General features: G+C 43.2%; 1 protein-coding gene across 1 annotated transcript in view; it reads left to right on the plus strand.

Moving 5' to 3' along the window:
* Window positions 1-26,327, plus strand: part of USH2A (usherin) — an 815,986-nt gene that overhangs the window by 731,798 nt on the left and 57,861 nt on the right. Inside the window, 2 exon segments of the mRNA XM_032639255.1 lie at window positions 3,167-4,683; window positions 8,036-8,357. Of these exon segments, the coding sequence (XP_032495146.1) occupies window positions 3,167-4,683; window positions 8,036-8,357 (1,839 nt within the window).

Raw genomic sequence — 26,327 nt, forward strand, 5'->3', positions numbered from 1 at the left:
GAGAAAAGAGTATCTCTTTCACACCCATAAAGCACCCCTCCTTGTGAGTGTTTATTTCCCATCCCAGTGTCTGCCTCTTCCTGGAATGATTGACAATAGAAATATCTACTCCTTTTACGTGCGTTTGTGGTTCACCAAATATTTATTGAGGCTTCTACTAAGTTCCAGGCAATTATTCAGGAGTGAACAAGACAGGCAAGGTCCCTGCTGTCATAGACCTTGTGTGTGTGTGAGAATACATGAACAGTGGGGCTACAGAGAGGCAAACAAAAAGCTAGTACACAAACCAGAGAATTTCAGAGAGTGGTGAATGCTATAAAGAAAGTTAAACAGAATAATGTAATTATGCCTGCTCGGGCTGTTTTAGCATGGGTGATCATTTGAATTGAGTTGACATTTGAGCTGAGCCCTGAATGACAAGACAGAGTCAGTCATGTGAAGATACGAGAGCAAAATGTTCAGACAAAGTGAACAGCAAATGCAAGGCCTGAAGCCAGGGATGAACTTGGTTTCTTCACATCAAGGGAAGAAAGCCAGTGTGGTTGAAGTTTGGGAGGGTTGGGGAGGGAAGATGATACTAGATGAGATTCAAGGGATTGGTGAAAGGTGGATTGTGTGCTCAACCTTGTGGGCTGTGATCAGGAGCTTGGGATTTATTCTGAGTGTGATGAAAAACTACGGAAGGGTTTAGGCAAAGGGATAGCACAATCAAATTTATGTTTTTCCAAATCACTCTGGCTCCTATGTAGGAAATGGGCTATAAGGAGACCAGTGGAGTTTGGAATCTGTGAAAGAATTGGGTAGAATTGACTGTGGCTTGAATTAGAGTGGGAGTTGAGAAGGTCGAGAAATGTGAGTGGATTGGGGATGTATCCAGAGGTAGAGATGACAAGATCTGTTAGTGAACTGAATGTGATACATGAAGGAAAAGTAGTACTTCAGAATGACATCTGGACTTTGGCCTTGAGTCATTGACTGGGAAGGGAAGGCTGGAAGATGTACAGGTTTGAGGGGATAAGTAGGTAGTTGGAAGTACAAGTCTAGAACACTCGAGAGAGTTCTTCATGAAGATATATGTATTTGGAATTCATTAGCAGATGAGTAGTATTCAAACCCATGGGCCTGGAGGACATCACCTATGGAGAGAATCTAAGTCAAGATGAAGAGAGCCTGGGATCAAGCCCTGGGGAATACAAAAATTTAGAGGTCAAGAGTATGGAGAGGAGCTGTCAAGACACATGAGGTAGAAGGAATAGTAGATGAGAGGGATGTCCCAGAAGGGAACAGAAAATGTGCCAATGGTGTTGAGAGATCCAGTAACATGAGGGCAGAGATGTGACCCTGTACTTGGAAACCAGCAGGTCACTGTGATCTTCACAAGAAAATCAAATGTTGAAATGGGAAACCTGGTCGGGATGGTTTGAGGGAATAGGATAGCAACTCTCCAAAGAAGTATAGATGGAAAGAAAAGAACAGAGAAATGGGGCAGGAGCCAGGGGACTATGGTGTCAAGAAGTTTTATTCAAAAATCAGTGAAAGATCCTAGAGTACATTTAAATGTTAATGGAAATAACCCAGTAGAGGGAGATAAATCAGTGAAGCAAGAGATGATGAGAATAATTGCAAGAGTGAAATCTGTAGGAAGGAGGAGAGGACAGGATCCAGAGCTCAGGTGGACTTCAGTGGGGGGCAGAGGTACTTCATCCATAGAAAAAGGAACAGAGGCAAATAGGGTACGTCTAGATTCACATGCCTATGGCAGTGATAATCTATAACATGAGAACATTCCTGTCTGACTGCCTCTACTTTCCTCAGTCAAATATGTGGTTATGTCAACAACCACCTGTGAGGGAGAGAAGGGGGTATTGGCTGTTAGTGGGGAAAGGAGAAGATATTTCTTACTTTGGAAAATGACATATGGTTTTATAATTGGTAATCATCTATTTAAAAGTTATGGTAAGAAATTTAAAGTGAGACCAGTCAATATATTTGAGAGTTTTTCTCCAAACCCAGTTAGACGCTAAGGTCCAGAGGGAGAGCTGAATTTAACACTAATTAGAGATTTGCCAGGTGAATATGGAAGAGGGGACAGAGAGTCAGAGAGACTTTCAAATTGATTGTGGAATCTAAGCCGTCTTCAGAAAATACTCTATTCCCCTTCCCTCAGGGGTATGATCTTGCCCTGAGACCCCCAACAAGAAAATCACACCAAAATACAATAGTCCAACATAAATAGATTTCCAGATCTAGGCTGTTTAATCTTAAATAACATTAAAGTATATCAACAATCCAGGAACAACCTGTGGGAAGATTTGCCTCTCAAGGGACTCTGGTATTTGTCCATCTCATCTTAAGAGACATAATCACAGGGTCACGACCGTGTACAGGAAGGTCTCCTGTCTCTCAGGTACACTGAAGCATGAAAAGATGGGGAACCATCATTCAAAAACATCTACATTCAAGTTAAGTTACCTCTCATCTTCCCCAAAGAACAATGAATAATATGGGTCGGAAACTTGCTCTACATTTGTATCATGAGCATTCAGATGGTTTTCCCTGGAACAAAACAATACTTTGCTCCAAAGAAACCATCTATTCTTCTATAACTGGTAAGAGGAAACAGGGTGGGTTTTCCATTTTCTGGTCATCAGTTTGTACCTATGTTTTTGTATATGTGTATAACATGTATATGTACCTATGTACATGCATGTATGCCCACACCAGACACTCACACATTTTCCGCCCTGGCACCCTAGTACAAATGATTAAGCATTATAATTCCATTTCCCAGTAAATGCTGTGGCAATAGACAATGTGGATAGGCCCAATTTAGCCTACTCAGGGTGAAATTAAAAGCACTTAATTTTTATAAAATAGGGAATTTGAATACTATTCCCCACTTCTAAAAGATAAAAATGGGAGGAAACCCCGTGAGCGCTCTTTAAGTCAACGAATTAATTTCAGTAACTCTTAGCTTTTAGATATATGCTTACATGATATCCAACCTTAAAAAAAGAAAAAGCAAAGATCACATTCCCAAAATTCATATCAGAATGCTTCTTCTGGCTTAGGATCATCAAGGTGAGGAATAGGGAGCAGAAGGGGTTAAAAGGAACAAAATAGTGACGCCAAGAAATCATATGCTTTGTTCCCCATCTTCCTGCAGACGTACAATGTCTTCAGTGATGGTGTCTTGGAGTACGCTGGCCTGAATCGTCAATTTCTCTTCCGACGCCTGGACCCCTTCACGCTCTACACGCTGACGCTGGAGGCCTGCACCAGAGCGGGCTGTGCACACTCGGCACCCCAGCCTCTGTGGACAGAAGAAGCCGCACCCCAGTCTCAGCTGGCTCCCACCATCCAGTCTGTGGGGTCCACCAGCGTCGAGCTGAGCTGGTCAGAGCCCGTTAACCCAAACGGAAAGATAATTCGCTATGAAGTGATTCGCAGATGCTTCGAGGGAAAAGCTTGGGGGAATCAGACAATCCAGGACGATGAGAAAATTGTTTTCACAGAATATAATACTGAAAGGAATACATTTATGTATAATGACACAGGTCTGCAGCCATGGATGCAGTGTGAATATAAAATCCACACTTGGAATTCAGCAGGCCATACCTGCAGCTCTTGGAGTGTGGTAAGGACCAGGCAAGCACTTCCAGAAGGCCTCTCTCCACCTGAGGTAGCCCAAGTATCTGTGAATCCCCCCAAACTGATGATTTCCTGGATCCCACCGGCACAGCCTAATGGCATTATCCAGTCCTATAGGCTTCAAAGAAACGGGGTGCTCTATCCTTTCAGCTTCGATGCTGAGACTTTCAATTATACTGATGAAGCGCTGCTTCCTTTTTCCACGTACAGGTATGCAGTCACAGCCTGCACCAGTGAGGGCTGTTCCACCAGCACACCTACCAGCATCACAACCCTTGAGGCTGCCCCTGCAGGGGTCAGCCCTCCAGCTCTTTGGACCATCAGTGCCACTCAAATAAATGCATCTTGGTCACCGCCATCAATTCAAAATGGAGAGATCACTCAGTATTTACTCAGATTGGATGGTAAGGAGTACCTTGCTGGGCAGAACCTGTCCCTCTTGGTTTCCCACCTGCAGCCTTCCACGCAGTATAATCTCTCCCTAGTGGCCTGCACCAATGGAGGTTGCACAGCTAGTGTGGTAGAGTCTGCCTGGACGATGGAGGCCCCGCCACAAAACATGGACCCTCCAAAACTCCAAGTCACGGGCTCAGGATCCATAGAAATCACCTGGAAACCGCCAGGAACCCCAAATGGCCAGATCAGAAGCTATGAACTTAGGAGGGACGGAACCATTGTCTATACCGGCCTGGAAACTCGCTATCATGATTTTACTCTCGCCCCGGGTGTGGAGTATGGCTACACAGTGATGGCCAACAACAGCCAAGGGGGTGTTTTGAGTCCACTTGTCAAAGATCGAACCAGCCCCTCAGCGCCTTCAGGGATGGAGCCTCCAAAATTGCTGGCCAAGGGCCCTCAGGACATCTTAGTGAGCTGGGACCCTCCAGTAAGGACAAACGGTCATATCGTCAACTACACCCTCTTCATCCGTGAGCTGTTTGAAAGAGAAACAAAAATCGTACACGTAAACACAACTCATAATTCTTTTGGTACACGGTCATTCATAGTAAACCAGCTGAAGCCATTTCACAGGTAGGTAACTGGCCCTGGGTTTCCTGAGAACAAGCCACTGCCCCTTTCTATTGCGTGAGCCCTTGGTCAGTCCCAGTGGAGACTCTAACAGCAAGATGTGTGACATGCCCAAGCCCCATCCATTTAACCATCCAAGTAGACTAACTACGTCCTTATCCAGCCCAAACCTGCTTGATTACTTCTGGAGAGCAAAATTCTTGCGGGTGACATTTTGAGAGGCAGTATTTTTAGAAATGTTTGCACTTCATCGCAATGTCTGGAACCAAGTAGTGGAGAGGTAGGGCCACTTCCCTGAGTCTGGTCCCTCCTGGAAACATGCCAGCCCCTGGTCAGTTCTGAGAACCCCAATGCGGTTATCTGAACTAGACAGTGAGGCAAAGGAGTATTATTTTAAAGAATGAAAAAAGGGGCCATCATTGAGAGCTATTGCCAGCCAGAGTTGGACTGATCCGAAATTTGCTCTGGGGCCAGCCCTCCTTATTGAATCCAGCACGTCTTCCAGGAATAGTGAGGCTCCTCTGACTATTTCCCCAGCCCTTCAGTCAGCTCTGATCTCGTGGTTTCTTGGGACGGCGCCACTCTGCCAGCTCCTGTTTTCTTAGTGGTCCCCTCTGAGCTCTCTGATGAGCAGGGGTGTGTGTTGCTTTCCACACAAAGGAATGTGACCACCAGCCCTCTTCCCATACGTTAAAGAATTGCTTGGCTTTTTTCCCCTATCACATTTTAACTAACATACATCCCCAGAGAGAAGAGTAACAAAGGACATTTTATTCTTAAAATTTAGTAAAATGAACAGAACCACTTTAAAAGAATTAAAGGCTGGGTGTTGATTACCAACCACCACTGATAAAATTCATCTATTATTGTAATGTACTGATGTGTAGATTAGATCTCTCCTATAATTATCTCTGATATACAGTGCTGTTGAAATGAAACATTCGCAGTCTTATGCACCTCCTAGTGACAATTATTTAAGGTCGCATTAAATATTAAACAGTGATTAAAACTTCTGCAAGTATCTTCCATAGCTAATCCACATGCTCTGTGAGTTGGCTTTTATCTTACTCTGATGCAGGGCATAAAGAAGGCCCATGTTAGCTGCAGAGCTGTACGTTTCATCCCGGCTTCCTCTTTACCTGACTGATACTTGCACATTTTAAAGATCATATCAGCTTGCTCCCCTCCGAAACTCTTATTCAAGAAGATTTCTAGGGGGAAAAAAAAGTCTCTGGATGTGAGAGGGGCATTTTTCCCAGGCTGAAAAAAGAAAGTCTGATTTTTCTGAGAAACTTAGCCATGGGATTTAAGGCAATGAGAGATGCCCCTTCACCATCCACTCTCATCTAAGATGTAAGTGACATTAATGACTTAGAATATCAACGGAATATTACTCAGCCATAAATAAGAATGAAATTTTTGTCATTTGCAACAATATGAGTAGACCTGGAGGGTATAATGCTTAGTGAAATAAGTCAGACAGAGAAAGACAAATACTGTATGTATTCACTTATATGTGGAATTTGAAAAATAAAACTAATGGATGGATATAACAAAAGGGAAACCGACAGATACAGAGAATAAACTAGTGTTACCAGTGAGGAGACGAGGAGGGAAGGGCAAGATAGGTGAGGGAGGTTAAGACATACAAACTACTGGGTGTAAAATAAATAAGGTATGTGGACGTAATGTACAGCACAGGGAATATAGCCAATATTTTATAATAACTTTATATAGAGTATAAACAATAAAAACATCAAATCACACACACAGAAATAAAACCAGGGCTTCCCTGGTGGCGCAGTGGTTGAGAGTCCACCTGCCGATGCAAGGGACGCGGGTTCGAGCCCCGGTCCAGGAGGATCCCACATGCCGCGGAGCGGTTGGGCCCGTGAGCCATGGCCGCTGGGCCTGCGCATACGGAGCCTGTGCTCCGCAACGGGAGAGGCCACAGCAGTGAGAGGCCCGCATACCGCAAAAAAAATAAATAAATAAAAATAAAACCAGAATATGACGTCTATATGGAGTTGGGCTTCATGTCGTTTGGGGTCTTTCCAGCAGCTTAATGTTTACTGAGTACTGCAAACTAGTGTGTCCTCCCTGGGGTACCCCCCAGATGGTCAGTAGGAAGAAGGATCCTGAGAATACCCTAAGAAGCAGGAGGAATCTGACCCAGAATTTTAAAACCACCAGAGATAATCCAGAAAACAAATAATCCAGATGTGGAAAATCAAGACTGAGTTCTCAGAATCGCTTAGAAGGCAGATCTGCCATTCACAGCTGTGGATCTGTTCACCAATTAACTGGCAACCCATCACGGTGAAAATGGGCGTGAGAGGAGAGGGAGGGAAGGGGAAGCAGAAAAGGGAACTGGGAGACTCCCCAAAGGGAGAGAGAAGTGTAATTAAGAAGAGGGCAAGGGGAACAGAAAGAAAGCGAGGAAGTGAGCACAAGACGGTGATTATCTGGAAGAGAGAAAGCAGAAGACGGAAAAGCCTGGAAGCAAAAGAAATAAAGGGAGAAAGGGAGGTGGCTGGGGCTTGAGGGGAAATTAGGGGTGTCATAATATCTTAAAAATTAGAGGCATGGAAAAGAGGGGGAAAGCACTTATTTGCAGCCATAGGCACTTAAGACTAACAAAAGCCCCTTTTGTTGGAAGGGAAAAGTCCCTGTTATGTAAATAGACCTTTCCCAGTGGCAGGAGACCCGCTATGAAGCAAAACATAATTGATTGGTTGAGTTTAACTGGATGGTGATAAGGTGTCTCCATGATTGATAATCTGGTGTGTAGCTGGGTTAACTTTGGCCCCAGAAGTTCCCCATGTGGTGTAAGGGAGCCTATTTTAAGATGTCAGGTATCAGGTGAGGGGATTTATTAGCACAGAGACCTCGACTCCATGACGTTCCTTCCTGACCTGGAAACGGTCCTGGGGAATCATTTAGCTCCAGCTGCAGAGAGAGGCGCTCAGGGCTGCTGAAAACTCGTTCAAACTCCCAAGATCTGTATTCTCCCTCGCTGTGTTAAGGAACTCTACAGCGTACCAGAATTTTCCTACTGGAGAGAGAGCATCTTGAAAGTGTATTCAATCTATACATTCCTGTTTAGGGAAGAATCATGCCCGCCCTTTCCAGACAGGTGAGCATCTTCCTTTAGTTTGGAAAGCCAGGAGGCTTGAAAATGTTCCAAAATTTCCGTGGAAACATGACTTTGTTGTCCTTGAAAAGGGTTCGTTGTAGGTAAGAAAAGATATATATGTGTCTGTCTTTTTTTCAGAAAACACTTGGCCTTTTAAAGATTCTTCCCACAAAAATCGATTCTGCCAATAATGGGTTATTTCTGCCTTGTGTCCTGAAGGTATGAAGTTCGAATTCAAGCCTGCACCAGGCTGGGATGTGCATCAGGTGACTGGACATCCATACAGACCCCTGAGGTTGCACCTCAGATGCAACCGCCTCCACATCTAGAGGTCCAGATGGCTCCAGGGGGATTCCAGCCCATGGTTTCCCTTCTGTGGACAGGACCACTCCAGCCAAATGGACAAGTTTTATATTATGAATTGTACAGAAGACAAATAGCAACTGAGCCTGGAAAATCAAACCCAGTGCTAACCTATAATGGAAGCTCAAGCTCTTTTATGGACATGGAACTACTGCCTTTCACAGAGTATGAATACCAGGTAAGAAATGTGTGTTACCAGTAACTCACACTGAGATGGGTGTGGGTACACATCAGCGCCTGTCTGGAAAAAAATTGCTTGCAATCTAAAAAGCCACTTAAAGAAACATGAGACTTATGTAGTTTAATAATATTCTTTAAAAAAAATTTAAGCAGTAACTGAGGGAGGAAAGGCCACATTCATTTGCCTTCTTCATTTTCTTAGTTCTTGATCCGTGTGATATAGGCTTGTTATTCCTATGCAGATTTCTGGTGAAGTATTTGCATTTCTTATTAATGAAGTGGTTTCTACCATTAAGCTTCTCTCTGTCAGTGTTGCCTTGGCTGGAAATACTCCTTGTGAAAAGATCGCTTTGAAAATAACTCAGGAATTGTACCGAGAGAAAATAAAATCGAATGGGCAAGCATCTCCAGCCCCCGTGCTCAAGAAAGACATAGACTGCTGAGAAAAGTCTAGAGGAAAACAACTAACCTGTGCATGGAGATGAATTAAGTTTTGTAGGAGGACAGCCTAAAAAAGAGGACTTCGCATATCCCTAAAAAGTCAGGAATTAAGAATACTCTTCTGAAGGTATTTTGAAATCAATAGAAGACTTCCGTTAGGTTTGTTTTGTTTTGCCGTCTGGGTGCATTTGCGGTTTTCTTGTAACAAACAGCTCCAGTTCCTGTGGGGGGATGATTCCTCCACCCTGTGCTCCGCCTTGGTGGGAGTGTCAATCAATGTGTCAGGCTGTCACCTAGCCAAGTGTTGGGCACCCAAGCGCTGCTCTGCCCCTCAGACTTGCCTGGGGCCTGATCTCCAGCAAAGTGACTCAGAATTTTAAAAGGTGGAGCTAAGTCCTGATAAAATACCTCTAACATCAAATCCAAAAGCTTTTCTTATCCTCACCATTTCCAAGCCTGGTTCTTCAACTGTTCTTTTAATTACATATATAGTTGTCCCTCGGTATCCAAGGGGGGTTGTTTCCAGGACCCCTGCAGACACCAAACTCCTCAGATGCTCAAGTATCTTGTATAGAATGGTATAGTATTTGCATATAACCTACGCACATCCTCCCCTATACTTTAATTCATCTCTAGATTATTTATAATACCTAATACAATGTAAGTGCCACGTAAATAGCTGTAAATACAATGTAAACGCTATGTCAGTAGTTGCAGGCATGCAGCAAATTCAAGTTTTGCTTTTTGGAACTTTCTGGAATCCTTTTTTCAAATATTTTGGATCCAGAGTTGGTTGAATCCACGGATACAGAAGTCATGGAGAAGGAGGGCTGACTGTACCCCCAATAGATTCCCTGTTGCTTAAGTCTCTTGCTTGCAGTTTCAAAGGAAACTTCCTGAATGATGCAAGCACCACGTGCCAGGCACAAGACCAAGTGCAATTTTCTAGAAGAGGAAACGGAACCTTGAACAGCTTACCATAACCAGAAATAATAAGATCACGAAGTCACCAGGAATATGGCGAGCAAATCAACGAGGGCAGTGATTAGAGGTAACAGTTTAGACGTGAAAGGAATATGTTTTAGGCCAGTAATGTACAGGACAAATTTCCCAATGAAGTTAGTTAGAATTGAAAATATAAATTGAGGGCTTCCCTGGTGGCACAGTGGTTGAGAGTCCGCCTGCCGATGCAGGGGACACAGGTTTGTGCCCCGGTCTGCGAAGACCCCACATGCCACGGAGTGGCTGGGCCCGTGAGCCATGGCCGCTGAGCCTGCGCGTCCGGAGCCTGTGCTCCGCAACGAGAGAGACCACAACAGTCAGAGGCCCGTGTAACCGAAAAAAAAAAAGAAAATATAAATTGATTCTTGAATGGTTTGGAGAAATACATAGATATAAACCCATAATCCCTTGTTTGCAATTCCAAATCTAAAAATCTCTTTAAAAGAAGTTGTTGGGTTTTCTTTCTCTCTTTTTGTTTTTGGCCAAGCTGCACAGCTCGTGGGATCTTAGTTCCCTGACCATGGATCGAACCCAAGCCCACGGCAGTGAAAGCGCCACATCCTAACCACTGGACCGCCAGGGAATTCCCAAAAACAAGTTTTTATCTAGGTTTGGTACAACTCATTCAGCAGCAAAACCCAGTTTAAACAAACCACACTGTTTACAGCATTTATTTATCTCATTTAATATGAATAGTTATATATTTTGCTACAGAAGTATTCTATTACAAGGGCATTCTTCAGATATTACAAAATATACAGTATATGCATTTTATTAACTTTCCCAAATCTGAAAAAATTAAAAATTATTTAAAAGCACTTCAGGTCCCAAGGGTTTAGGGTAAGGATTGTGGCTTATGTCATGAAGGAACAAAATATCTATTGATGCCACAGTTGGAGAAAGAATACTGTTAGAAACAGCCAGAACCTATGTGGCCACCCTTTTGTTCTTTATCATTATCTTTACAGAAAAGTATCAAGTTATCAAAGACCTTTCTATTCTCAATTGTCTAGTCCCCTTTATGAATAAAAGTGCACCTTTGTAAGAGAGCTGAATGGAATCAGCATGAAATATTTGACCTCTAACTAGACAAAACTAAGAGACCTGTGGATACTGAAAGCAAACCAGTGATTGTAGCTTCTTTGGCATCATACTGTGTCATTGGGGTAAACAATTGGCCATATCATCTGTAAAGTCTTACCTGAGTTTTCTAAGGAATGGTAAACTCCAAGCACGTGTCTTAGCTCTGTCAGTTTTCTTACTGTTGGAGGATGGAGAGAATGAAAAGTGCCCACCAGACTGAGAAGGCATCTTGAGACCAAAAATGGAGGCAAGCAGCTCCGTATAATCAATGGATCGGTTTATTATACTTACGCACAGGGTGGGATTGAGCGGACAATGATCCAGAAACACCATCAAGGGACCAATGGGACAGTTTTATAGTTAACCAAGGGTAGGGGGTGCGTGCTTGGAAACAAGACATGCATTCCTAAGTCAAGATTTATGAATCGGTAACTAGTTTTGTGGGCCCTGTGGGAACATGTCAGTGAAGGTCTTCATCGTTGTTTGGGGACTAACAGATCATAGAGGCTGCCTGGTCCTAGTGATTATAAAAGAATATCTACTAACTACAAAGGCCTTGAGGCAGAGAACTGATTCACCGCACAGACTGCACAGTTCAGTCCTGGGTAGGGTCAATGGAAGGCCAGGAGGAAAGGTACGAACCCAATATGGCAACAGTGATGCTAACAGCCATACACTCATGAGAAGCTAAGGACAACCAGTTACCAAGGGACCCACATTTCAGAGGGGAGACAAGTTAAGGACCTCAGGCTATGCTCTCTTTTTTTTTTGCAGTACGCGGGCCTCTCACTGCTGTGGCCTCTCCCGTTGCGGAGCACAGGCTCCGGACGCGCAGGCTCAGCGGCCATGGCTCACGGGCCCAGCCGCTCTGCAGCACGTGGGACCTTCCCGGACCGGGGCACGAACCCGTGTCCCCTGCATCGGCAGGTGGGCTCTCAACCACTGCGCCACCAGGGAAGCCCCTATGCTGTCTCTTTTGTGACTGTTACTATCAGCCCTGTGTCAGGCTCCTCCCCCATACTCACATCACCCAAATGAAATTACTTAATTTGGTTTTCACAGCAGACTGACCTCAAATTTGCATTTACTAGCTAATCCCATGTTGTTACAACATAAGGATAGAAAGCAGAAAAAAAAAAAAAAAAATCTAGCCTATCAGCCCCAAAACCAAGATTTTACAGGAAATATTTTGAAAAATATAGATTAAATGCTGAAATAAATGAACTAAAATATTGGATTTATTTAGCCTGTGCAAATGCTAAGTCTTTATAGATCCTGAGTTATCTTCCCGAAGTCATTTAGGAAGTAATGTACTATAAGAATTGATTTCCCTTTAACAAAAGAACATTTTGTCTTTGAGATGAATTTGAATTGCTCTCAAACCTGTCTGAGGGTTACTTTATCCACAGGCTGCTTTTCAGAAAACACCTTTATTGTCCTAGAGTCATTGGTTCGCCCACCATATCTGTGAATTGACCCTCCTACAGAGGATTGTGTTTTTGAGACAATCCATATATTCGTAGGGGATGAAAACAAAGAACCAAGAAACTGCCCAGAGATGGAAACCTATTCATCAGAAGGATGGTGAGAACCCATGGTCGGGTAGGTGGCCGTCCACCTGGTGTGCCTGGAGGGTGTCCAGTGTCCCTCCCCACACCCCACTACCTGGCCCTATGTCATTGTATTCATTTCCGGTTTTGAGTTAAATCATTGAAGATAGCTCCCAAACATTCCCTATGTTATCGAATGGGGGAGGGTGTCCTGCTGCTCAAGGCTAACAAAATCAATTACATACAAATGTAAATAAAACGGAAAGGTGCCTTTAATCAGAATGCCAGCCATCTGGGGATGGTGGACTTAGTGTCCCCCAAAAACCACCTCCAAAGATTCTGCTCGGCCATGAAAGCTTTTCAAGGGAAACAGAGAAGTAATCTCAGTTAATCATTGACATAAGGGGTCAGAGTCTTCACCATCCCCCACTGCATGCAGGCTTGTGGTCTTCCTCTAGATCTCATCCTGGTCACACAGTTTGTTTGGGAGATTACTGAAGGGGAAGGTAGGGAAGAGATCTGGTCATCTGTTAGTTACTTATTCTTCATTTCTACTTCTTTGATCTATGGAAGACAAGTTAGGCCAGGTGTTGTGTGATTAAAAGATTTGAAAGGTGTGCTTGGACGGGAGATGAGTAGAGCACGGGGGCGCCTGGTTTAAAAGTTAGTTACAATATAGCTTTGCTAAAGTGACAAGAAAAGGGGCTCCTTGCTGAGGGCGGTTTCCTGCAAAGAGCAGCTTACAAACCCCCACTTGTCAGACATCATTCCATTTCTGTGGGATTGGGGCAGAGGTCTATCCTCCATAACTTTTTCATGCTGACATAGGCACCATATTCTTTTTTTTTTTCTTAATTAATTTTTATTGGAGTATAGTTGCTTTACAATGTTGTGTTAGCTTCTGCTGTATAACAAAGTGAACCAGCTATATGGATACATATATCCCCTCTTTTTCGGATTTCCTTCCCATTTAGCTCACCACAGAGCATTGAGTAGAGTTCCTTGTGCTATACAGTAGGTTCTTGTTAGTCGTCTATTTTATACATAGTATCAATAGTGTATATATGTCAAGCCCAACCTCCCAAATCATCGCCCCCCTTCCCCCCTTGGTGTCCATACATTTAGGCACCGTATTCTCAGAGTGGAAGATGTCAACATGGGTCTCTTTGCTGACAATTTTAGTTGTCTGCTTACATATACGGGCAGAGCAAGCTACAATTGATGCAGGCAAAGATATAGATTATTATGAGTAATAACATTAATCCCATTGTCTTGAGGCCAGTTCTTGGAATTGTGCTAGCCACAGATTCAGTACTACTCAAGATGGAGCAGTTATGTCATGGCTACAGTCTGGTCATCATGCAGTTAGCTTTTTTCCTCTGGTGGCAGTTACAGTATCGATAGAACAGCTCAGGAATGTGCATCAGACACCGAGTCTATGACTCTCTTGTCCTCACCATTAACTGCTCGGTTTTGTAGTTGGAGGGTGAGGAGGCCCTGCAGGATTCTGCATTAATTCATCAATCTGATGACCAGTGATAGAGCTCTGGGGAAAAGAATACAGCGTGGATAAATTCTGATGAACGAGAGGGTCAAGAAATACCTGGAGAAAGAGATTCTCACTGAGAGAGGGGAGAATCATTTGCTACAGAAGATCTTGGAGGCAAAGACCAGCAGATGTCACCTCACAATGACTCACACATCAGTATGGGAACTGGCATGTTTGGAGGTGGGCAGAAGCTGTGTGATTTTACAAGCACCTTCTAAGTTTTCAGTGATACCTCAAAATTGAACGCCCTAAGGCGTTAGTAGCTCTCAGTGTTTATAGTACAGAAGGATTGCCCAAAGAGCGCATTCAAAATGCAGAGGCAGAGGGGTGGGATGGCAATTCCCAGAAATCTGCATTTTTAACCAGCAGCTTAGGTGGTCCACAACCTACTTTTTTGAGAAATACTGTCCCGGAGGGTACAGCCATGTTGCTATGCTACTTAAGCCTGATTTTCTGGTGCCACTTTCCTAAATCAGTGTTCTCAGCCCTGACTGCACGTTAGAATCATCTGGGGAACTTTAACAGCATTCTGAATGCCAAGGCCCCATCCGCCTATAGTTCTGCTTATGGGGTGGGTCCAGGCATCAGTGCATTTCAAAAGGTCCCTAGGTGATTCTAATGTACAGTCGGGGCTGAGAATCACAGTCCTAAACCATCGTAAACTGATTGCCTAAGTAAGTGAAGCCAGCTCCCCTCAAGTGCCTAATTTACATGATGATAATTGATGACCAACCTATTTACCTTGGTCTGTCCATGGCTTTCCTGAATCAGAGTCGTATTTGTTTTGGATGAAGCTGGAAAGGTAGACAGAATATATTACCTGCTAAGCTCATGTCTTCGATTCATCAAATAATTTCTTTTACTCTTCCTCCTGGAGTTTATTTGGTTTTGGTTGTCATTGTTTCATTTTGTTTTGTGTCTCACTTGGGAGGCCTGGATTTTGGTTGGAAGAGTAACGTTCACCATCGTTTAAAACAGGAACTTTCTAGTTTTGATCCATTTCAACACAGCTTCTACAATTCTGGGATTCTGAAGGATCAGCTTTCATAAAACGAGTAAAGATCTGAAATTGAAATCACAGAAATTTGGAGTTTTTAAAAAAATATTTCACAAGGATGGATGGGCTGGCTTTGCAGAGTGACGCAGTACAGGGTCTCATCAGAGAACAAACATTTGTGAATTTCAGATATAATTTTATTTACCAAAATCCTACTTTCAAACAACTCTATAAATGTGTGATTCATACATCAATGAGGTGCATCTTTACCAAATGAAATTCTTCCCATGCACAGACCTTTTCGTTAAATGGAGATGACAGGCTAGCTGTGCTACAGAATACACATCCAGCAGAGGTTTTATTTCACAGACAGTACTCATTTCTATCATCAACCCTCTCAAAATCGGGATATACTAATATATACGATATAAAGCTCCAAATTCTATGTGGGGAAGTTTCTAATTGTTCAGCAAGAAGATTAAGACAGTAGTCTCTGCAGGTTTCAGAGACGGACCTGGGTGTGAGTCTGCTTTTATAAGAAGCTTCAGTTTTGACCTGCGGGCCGAGAGCTGAGGTCGCTGAGCAGTTCTCAGTAATTGTGCATTCATATTCATACTCTCGCTGAAGGCGATGACTCACCACGGATTTGCTCGGGCCGCCGTGGCCCCCCCCCCTTCATTGAATCCTGCTGTCAGTGACTTAATTCGTTTTCCTGAAACTTCCCCACTTTGACAGATTTTTTTCGATAAGCACCCACGCACACCCAGAGTCTCCAAAGGCTTCTGGGGCCTCGGGACTGGACCACTGAGACCCAACAAGTCAGCCTTGGAGGAAACCCCATGTATGACGCACTCGAGTGTGGGTCTGATCTTGGGGTTGCTGCTATGGAAGGTCCCCAGGACGGCAGCCTGCTACTTACTAACAGACCAACGCTGGCCCCGAACAATTCAGTCTGAAGAGGATGAGGGAGAGGGAGAGGATGGAGGAATGGTTGGAGGGCAGACAGTCAGCTGGGTCCTCACTGTTCCTGCCAAAAGGAGCTGTGTGGCGACTCCAGGAGGGGACAGCGGAGATGTTCTCTGCCAGCCCCACGAAAGGCTGCAACAGTGTGGACGACAAGCTAGAAAGGAGAAGCAGAAAAGACAGCAGCTTTTAGTCCTTTCCCCCTATTTCTGGATCCTTGAGTAAATTAACCTCCTTCAGCCTTTCCTCCCCTGGAAATGGTTCACTCCAGGGCTAGATTCTGGGGGCGTAAGTGAGGGTCATCTACAGCCATATGCTTTTAAAAATTCTCATCAAACACTGGCTTCTCTTGATTGGCCTTGGTCATCTATGATTTGTAAAATCTCACAGAATATTTTCTGACCCTAAGCGATTTGATTTTCTAACAGTTTTTAGCTTTACGTTGGATCAAAGCAAGTGACTATATAAACAACAGAGCCCTACTGTGTAGCACAGGGAACTATGTTCAATGTCGTATGGTAATCCATAATGGAAAAGACTATGAAAAAGAACACATATATGTATAACCGAATCACTTGGCGGTATACAGCAGAAATGAACACAACATTGGAAATCAACTGTACTTCGATAAAATTTTTTTTAAAAAAAGCAAGTGAGGGTATGAGACCAGCTTCATACACTAATAGTCGTGTCATTATCCACCACCAAAATGGATATATGGAAGGATCAATAGCGGTGTTTCTGAAACCTAATTTATTTATGTACTAATAAATTTATTGAATGAATTAGAAGCATATTATAAAATATAAATGTAAATAACTAATTAAACTAATTTTTTTAGTTTACTAAATAAGAGTCCCACTTAGGCCCTCGAGAAAATCTACATCATCAGTAAGGTGTCAGGAGTATTTCACTCCAAGTGAAAGCCAACTTTCCCTTAAATGGAAGAGAATTGTTTCTGCTCACCTGTCTGGGAAAGGAGCTAAAGAAGTTCCTTGAAACCAAGGAAAAGGTGCAAACACTTTTTTCTCTCTCAAGAACCCCTCTGGGAGCCTGAGATGCAGGATTTGACACTGTCGGACTCATTCCTTCTCTCCTTCCTTCACCTCGGGTTGCCTTGATTTGGCTTCATTTTTTTTGTTTTTACATCTTTATTGGACTATAATTGCTTTACAGTGTTGTGTTTGTTTCTGCTGTACAACAAAGTGAATCAGCTATATGTATACATATATCCCCATATCCCCTCCTTCTTGAGCCTCCCTCCCACCCCTCTAGGTGGTCGCAAAGCACCGAGCTGATCTCCCTGTGCTATGCAGCTGCTTCCCACTAGCTATCTATTTTACATTTGGTAGTGTATATATGTCCATGCCACTCTCTCACTTCGTCCCAGCGTAACGGGTCCTTCCCCCTCCCCGGGTCCTCAGGGCCATTCTCTTCATCTGCGTCTCTACTCCTGCTCTGAGTACCATTTTTCTAGACTTCATATACATGTGTTAATATACAGTATTTATTTTTCTCTTTCTGACTTACTTCACTCTGTGTGACAGACTCTAGGTCCATCCACATCACTACAAATGACTCAGTTTCGTTCCTTTCTATGGCTGAGTAATATTCCATTGTATATATGTGACACATCTTCTTTGTCCATTCCTCTGTCGATAGGCATTTTGGTTGCTTCCATGCCCTGGCTATTGTAAATAGTGCTGCCTCATTCTATACCAGACTCTCTCCAGGCATCGGAGAAAATCGGTACCCCAGCACTGCGTGATTCCACCCTTCTCTGTGCTTTGGTTTCCTTGTCTTTAAAATGTCGATAGGAGCACCTCTGTACTCCTGGGCTTGCTTTGGGATGAAATGTTTTGATATGTGAATATGCTTAGGACAGCACCTCATACCCAGAAGCTATTCAACTAGCATAATGATAACAGGTGTTCTTATTATTACCCTCCCACCTCAGAGTGGAAAGAGGACTTCTGTCATCCAATATCCATAAACCAACCAAGGGCAGGGCTCTTACTGACATCCTAGCACCATGTACGTTCCTCTGAGCAAGAGAATAAGCGACCATGATTGAATAGGCCTGGGCATAGGGCCCCCTCCTTCAGTCAGGGTTTCATGGGTATGTGGGAAACACTTTCAGCCAGAAACCAGAGCTGCCCCCGTAACTGCACACAGCAGCCATGCTGCTGTGAAATCGTTAGAATCCTGATGCTTTTTCCCATTTGATGCTCGCAGCCATTCTGTCTTCCGGATGAAAAAACTGAATGAAAATCATACAGTTTGGGCAAGATACTTCATTTCTTATAGCCTCACTTGCTCATTCAAAAAATGGGTATATTGGGGGCTTCGCTGGCTGTTCAGTGGTTAAGACTTTGCCTTCCCGGGCTTCCCTGGTGGTGCAGTGGTTGAGAGTCCGCCTGCCGATGCAGGGGACACGGGTTCGTGCCTCGGTCCGGGAAGATCCCACATGCCGCACAGAGCAGTTGGGCCTGTGAGGCATGGCCGCTGAGCCTGCGCGTCCGGAGCCTGTGCTCCACGGCAGGAGAGGCCACAACAGTGAGAGGCCCGCGTACCGCAAAAAAAAAAAAAAAAAAAGACTTCACCTTCCAATTCAGGGAGTGTAGGTTCCATCCCTGGTCGGGGAGCTAAGATTCCACATGCCTCGTGGCCAAAAAACCAAAATATAAAACAGAAGCAATATTGTAACAAATTCAGTAAAGGCTTTAAAAATGGTCCACATCAAAAAAAAAATCTTTTAAAAAAAAGGGTGCATTATGAGAACTAAGAAATTTTGTGTGTTCAGCAGGATGTCTGATACACAGTAGGGCCACCTCCCCACTCTACCCTCAGCCTCCCACTAAATAAAAGAAGGAGGTGCTTTCTTCCAAGAGGGAAGAGAGCCAGGTTAACAAAATCCTTATGTCACTAACAGTCATTAATCCGGTGTTAGAATGTAAACATCTCTAACCAAGAGCACAATTGGCTCTGAGGTGTGATGCCCCTTTGATGAGACAGTTCAACCTTTCTGGTCCTTGCTCCTCTCTTCCCAGGAAAAGAATGACTTGCCCAGGTTCCCATGGATAAGATTCTCTTGAACTCTGATAGTCTGATTCTACATTTCTGTGACTGGTAACTTACTTCAGATTGCTTGTTTTCTCTTGCCATCACCCTTAACTCATTCCTTTCTTAAGAGTTTTTTTGGTATCGTATTTAGAGAAAATTCATTGAGCATGTTTTCTGTTTGGCTTTCAGCTTGCATTTAATCAGGTATGAATCCCCCTAATGTATTTCTGACTGGCGTGGAGGCTGTTGTCTGGTTAGTTTCTCCTACAGGATCTAAGCTGCTCCCACCACGACTCCCACAGCTCAAGGTTTTAAATGATTTATTGATATTGGCTGACTGAAACCCTGCATGCGTTCTAACATCTTAGAGCCTGAGCACCACAGCTTAGACTGAAGACCATCAGGACATTTCGTGAATGGAAATCTGAATTCTGGCACTCGGGCCAGGGACCATGTCCTTTTTGGCCATCAGGTCTTTTGTTGCAACAGGAGGTCATCTCTACCTGTGAGGGCACACAGGAGCACGTCTGTTCTTTTTCTGTCCTTCATGGCACCCCCTAGGGCTCTACTCCTAAGCCCCTTTTGTCAGCGATCTCTACGTTGCCTTTGAGACGAGTTACTTGTCTGAAGATGGGTTGCTTCTCACCTTCCTGTTGACCCAACTCACTTAAGCCATGATTGATCCTCCTGTCTCTGTGTTGGAAGCTTGTTGGCTGGGCATAAAACGTTCAATGCAACCAAATTTTCTCCGAGTGAATGTAGGTAATGTAGAATTCCAACCTGCCCTCATGGCTTTTCACAAACGGTTCCTGCTTAGCGAGGTAGCCATAAAAATGAAGGTTCTCCAAAGTCACCTGAAACTTAGGAGAGGGTGAGACATGTTTTCCTTCTTTCCCTTTATCCTCTAAGTTAAGGATTTAATAACTTGTAGTTATTAAGCAGCCACCAAGTTCAGAGTGTATGTCTAGTTGCTAGGATTGGTGCAAGAGGCTGAAAACCATGGACTCTACCCCTCAGGGGCTTAAAGTTGAGTTGATAAGACAAAGAAACACACCCACGAACAATGTATTCGTAAAAACATACGGATAGTAGTGTAAGCTGTGAACAGAGAGATCTGAATGATGGCACAACAGACCTAGGGAGAAACAGACAACTCCTCATCTTCAGGGACAGCCCAGTCCCACACCAAACTCTCCTGGACACTCTCATTCCACTCTCTGGCCAGATGGTCTTGAGGAGCACGGGTGGTTCCTTGACATTAAAGACGAGAAGCATTCCACAGAGACATGAGGAGGGACTATTTCTCTATTTCTGCAGTCTCACAAAAGATGCTCTTTCCAAATGTCTCCATCCTTATGAGCAAATGCATCTCTCAGCCTACACACTGTTATTGGTACCTTGGAAGGGTTCAAAATGTTCTCCCCTCCAGCAGTCAGAATCTCAGCAGGAAGCAGTTAAATGTCAAAAGGACATTTAAAGAGAATTTAATGAAAAGACTTTATGGAGGTATGGGCAGGATTAAGAGAATCAATAAGGGATATTAACATATTCTGGGACTAGCCATAGCCAGAAGCCATTACCTCTAGACCTAAAAGGACAAGAGGAAGAAGCTGTTTCCGGAACCCAGTAAATGCTATAGCCAGTGGGGTGGGGCTGCCATTTAGAAGCTGTGCCCATAGAGAAGGAACGCAGCCTGTTGCCAAACCAGGATGCCAAAGAGAGAGAGAAGGAGAAAACAAAACCCTTCTTCTTTTGTAAAGCAGTTTGCAGAATCAGCTTCATGGGCCACAGAGAGGAGCAGGGAAGGGCAGAGAATGGATCTGGGGACAAACAGAGAATACCCAGCACATCCCCTGTACCGCAGATTGGCGCTGCTTCTCACCCATGTTGTGACAATACCTTCTCCAGTAGAATTCTTTTTGGGCTAGAGGATCACCTGGCAAGCTTTGGCTTGCCACTCTGTGATTATTGATAAAACACTAAGTAACTCTGAAGGCTTTAGGAGGATTGCACTTAAGTACTTGGGCTAATGGTGTATTTCCATTAAGTTCCAAATAAATGTCTCGGTCTCTATGAAGCAATCAAATCTACAGATGGTGACAAAAACGTTAACATATTGAAGTAAATCAGATGCCGTCGATGAAAATCTTTAAGAAGATGGTCGAGGCTTTCTCTTGTAAATTGATTTATCTACCTGTTGATGGATCTGATCATTACTAAGATGCCTATAAGTGTCTAGGAAACTGTACAGTTCTCTCCCAAAGGCATATTTTCAATGGAAATTGGAAACAAAATTCTCCACTTCGAAGAATCCATTGAATTGCTCCACCATTTTCATTTTACATACTTCGGGGTGCTTTTGAGGAATTTTAATTAATAATAATGTTAAATGGAGGATGCCACCCAATCAACAGATTTTGATGCAGCAGCAATATTTCTGAAAAGCCAGGCTTTTATTTATTCTAACCCTCAGAGTTCTAGAGTGGAAAAGTACCCAGAGACAGAGACACAGAGAGATGAGGGCTGACCTCAGAACGTAGTGAGGGTTTTCAGATCTATTGTTGATCCATAGCAGCTAAATGGACCCAGAAGTGAGTTACAGAATTGCTATTTAATCTCACTTTCTCTTCCAAGGGGTCATATCCTGACGTTTCACACAAATAATATAATAATAACCATCGTTATGTATTTAGTGCTTGCTATGTGCTAAAGACTATGTTAAAAATTTTACGTACATTAGCTCATAATAATCATCTGAGACAAGGATTATTCTGAACAATTACCCTTAGAAATCTGAGGCAGTGCGAGGTTAGTTAACATACCCAAGGATGCAGCTGGTGAGCAGAACTCGAATTTGAACATAGAAATTCAAGTTCTAAAGTCCGTGTTCTTAAATTCACCCTCCGGTTACTCCAAATTGTGTTTGTGTACAGCTCTGGGGATTTCAAAATCTTAAAAAAATATTTATAAATGTACTTACCCACCACCGCATTCCTCAAAATTTATAGCAACTTTATTGCATGTAAATCTCAGAATAGTCCTGTGAGGTAGAGATTATTTTTTCCATATAATCAGGAAACTGAATGACCCAGTGAGGTGCCCAGTCAGAAGACGTTAGAGTCAGAACTTGAGTCCAGATGTTCTGATCCCAAATCCCGTCATCATTCTGCTGAAGCACAGTGTCCTCAAGTCACACCCATCAGGAGCATGAGCTCCTGACTCTGCAAAGATAAACTGACTCGAGTTGTAATCTAGGCTGCATGACTTATTGGTTCTGTGTTCTCAGCCAGTAATTTACTCTCTAAGCCTCAGTCTCCTTACCTGTAAAATTGGGAATGAAAAAGCCTACCTTAGTAGTTTTACTGACCAGGGTTCTTAGCCTCCTTAATCAGTATAAATTGATCAGAGGCCAGACAAGGAATTCAGGCAAGGCTTTATCAGGGCCCCTGCTGCAGCCGGAGGGGAGCGAGAGCAAGCAACAGGTCTCCTTGCTTGCTCACCAAGGCAGCAGGGAGCTGGTTCCTTACATGGGGTGAGGGTAGGGATGTGTCCGTGGGTCGGGTCAGAGGGTGGCTTAGGTGCTCTGTCCACGCCTTTGGTGATGTTGAGTGCAGGGGGCATGTGCAGTCCCCCACTTTTGCTCCTGGCTCTTCAGAAGTGGCAGTTGGCTTTTTTTGGTCTTCTTGTATCTTGTTGTCCATAATTTTTCCCCAAACTTGCATGTACATAAGTTATTTTTAGTCCCTTATAGTTTCTTTGTATTTTGTAGCTCAAGGAGACGTTTGTCCAGATGCAAGAACTGCAGCAAAGGGTCCCAGGTCCCAGCCTGTGTCAGTAGGATTGCTGTGAGCTTTAAATAAGTTAATTTAAAGGCCAGGACAGTGTCACTCACATATAAAAGTAAAATTTAAGATAGAAATATATAGGAATTAGTCAATATCCAGTTATCCCTCTACAATGTAAGTCAGATAGTTGCTCCTTTATGGGGAACCCTCCCTTGGCCTCCCATGAAATGCAAACTCCTCTCTGGCTCAGTGAGATCTTTCATGGTCTGACTTTTGTCCACATCTGTCATCATCCTGTCACTCTCTGGCCCTTACTCTCCAAGTCCAGCTGCACCGAACTTTTTTGAGACGCCAGCCTCATGGCCTTTTGCGCTTGCCCTCCCTTTGCCTAGAATGTTCTCCCCCCAGGTCTTCATATGGTGGCCTCCTTCTTGTCCTTAGTATCCCAGCTTGATTATCACCTCCTGAGAGCACCTCCTGGACAACTCAACCATTCCCTACTCCATTGCTGTATGCTGTAAGTTGTTTCCTTTCTAGCACGTATCATCACCTTTTTGTTTTGTGTTTATTGGCTGGCTCTCCCTAACAGGGTGTTAACTCCAGCCTTGTTCACTGTTGTCTCCCCAACTCATAGAATAGTGAGGCACATAGAATGGCTCAGTGAGTACGGATGATAAATAATCTTACCTAGTTAACTATACTATCACTTCTTGAGATGTTAATCATGATTGGTGATTGTGAGCTTAGCTTACTCTAGCAACTAATTGTGGAGAAAGGATATGTTTCCCGTGTTACGTTAGTAGGGTATAGTTATGATCTCAGTTAACACAGTGGAATTTACGTGCATTTACACATGTTTGGAACAGTAGGGAAGGTATTTGAGTAGCATTTGCCTCTGTATAACATGCAATATTGTTTAAAGCATGACACGTGGCAGCAGGTATGGATGCTGTGATGTTGGCGGTCATTGTCACCACCTCACTTTGGGGCTGTTCTCTGCAGAAACAGCCAGTCTGTGCAGGGGTCAATGACAGCTCTAGGGCAGGATCTCAAACACTTACAAGATGTGTCCAGACCCTCCTTCAATAGAAAAAAGTAGAGAGTTCAGGCTTTTACATCACATACCTGTATTAGAAGGCTGGCCCTACCACATACCAAGGTGCATAAACTTCTCTGTGCCTCTGTTTCCCTGTGTGTAAACTGGTGATGATGCTAATACCAGCCTCATAGGATTGCTGAGAGGATGAAATAAATGAGTACATGTAATACCCTTATAAAAGTATAAGTGCTCAATAAACCCATGACCTACTTTTACGTATCCTCCGTGAGAGCTGGATGGGACTGGGTTCCTATTTTCTCACAGGGAGAGCAGACACAAGCAATAAAAAGGAGTATGATAAATTCCAAGTTTTCATTATCGTTACGAACATCACATGGAAGCTAGTTTCAGTATTCCCCACTAATGCTGAAGCCAATTTTCCCCTCCTTATGTTTTAGAAGAGAGCCATTAATATTTGTTGAGCACCCACAAAGGGCAAGGCTGTGTGCTCAGCAGTAGTGACAGAAGACACCCATTTCTAGCAAGGAAAATGTCTTGTAATCTCTTTACTAGCTTCACATCTCTGAATTTCAAAAGCACCAGTAGAAAGGAACACAATGTTCTGCTGTACCCTTCGTCCCCTGGGTCCCAGAATTCAATTAAAATTGTGTTCCATCTTGCCCGATCCAAAGTGTTTTAGATTAAAGAAGCCCGGAATGCAAGGACCATATCTGTAAAAGCATCACTATTAATGGACCCAGCAAAGCACCATGCAAACAGAGATGCTGAAAAATGTCCATTTGATGATGAAAGAAAATCAGATAGGTAGATGGTTAAACAGATAGCTACACAGAGCTTTTCAGCAAGTTATTCCTTTATGACTGCAGCCTACAGGATGGTTCATGAATTTTTTTTTTTTAATCTCGTTATCATTTCAGATTTATTGCCTTCCCTTTCTAGCCACGAGTCTCTCTTAACCACGGTTCTGGCAGAGTCCGTTTTGCACGTTGCTCTTCGAACATATTCAAAACCCACGGCAAGCTACCCTTTAAAAAGACATTAGCGTGAGTGCCATGGGAAAATATACTCCAAGGTTGTAGATGAATTGATATGATTTCCTTGATTGTATCTTTTTATTTATGAGGCATAGTTTATGAGTGCTGGAGAGCACACTGCAGTGAGTGATGACTAACTACAGCCCAAGTCATAAATCAGGAGCAGTGAAAAAAGAGGTGATTTTGATCGAATCTATTGAATTAGCTGTTGGCCTCAGCCAATACAGGTATCGGAAAGACCTTTTTAATATCTATTTGTCTCTCTTCTGGGAGTGTGATAACAATCTCATTACATGCCCCTAAGAAACAAATAATTTAATTGTTTGCCTGTTAACATGCAACCTATTTACTCTTCTTATTAATTACTGGCATGGCTGTTCATGTTGGATTTTTGTTTACTTCTGATGTGAATCGTCACGAAAATATATTCACATTCTCCAGTTTTTATAGTGATGTTGCCTCCCTAACGCTGCTTGATATGAAACAATATTGTTGAAATGTCTCTGTTTCATCAAAAATTATTATTCCACAAGGAAGTGTGTTTTAGAATATCACAGAAGTTGCAGAGAACTGAGAAATTCCTCCATGTATTAATCCTCCGAGAGTAGCAGTTATACTGCAACTCATAACAAACAGCCTGGAAGAAAGAGGAAAATCTCAAATTGCTTCAAGGACAAGGATAGCCACTGTCACTTACATTAGGAATCAACAGATTAGAGGGTTTTTGTGAAAGATCACTGGCTGAATTTGGTTATTCCTGTGATCCATTTTTATATGGAATATGATAGCAAATACAAGACCAAATAGACATCAGCTGGATGCTAACAGTATAGAAAGCATCACTAGGTATGGCCTCTTGGTCTTATCAAGACTTGTAGCATTTCCCCAACCAAAAGAATCATAAGGTATTTTTACCATTAAGGACTTTTTTATTCCATGATAAAGGAAAAACACATCAAGAAACCCTGGAAATGTGGAAATGTACATTAAGAGTTTCTCTTTGCAGTGAGGCTACACTTGGAAAGTATCAGTCCTGGGGAATGTTATTTTAGAAAGCTATGAGCCATTGAGTGAGACAACGCATTGAAATGAAAACTGCTTTACAGTTAAGTGTGGAAATTGTGCTAAAGCATAACTAGGTCAGTAACATAAGCACCCAATGGGCCACCACTCTAAGAGAATTTCTGAAGCATCTCCCCTTCTCCCATCCTCGGCAGAGTCGTGGCTCCTTCTCTTTCTCTTTCACAAAATTTATTACCAATGCTTCCATTCACAAATCCTGCTTTCCTTCTGGAATAAAATTATAAGGAGAAATGTTGGATGAGAGGAATAAGGAGCATTTTAGAATGGTTAATAATATTCATCTGGGCTGTAAAGAAAAAATAGACCCAACAAGTTCCAGAAAGATCAATGTTTCAAGAAATTTGCACCTGGAGTGAAA

The sequence above is a fragment of the Phocoena sinus genome, chromosome 1 (assembly GCF_008692025.1).
Source record: "Phocoena sinus isolate mPhoSin1 chromosome 1, mPhoSin1.pri, whole genome shotgun sequence".
Taxonomy (NCBI): domain Eukaryota; kingdom Metazoa; phylum Chordata; class Mammalia; order Artiodactyla; family Phocoenidae; genus Phocoena; species Phocoena sinus.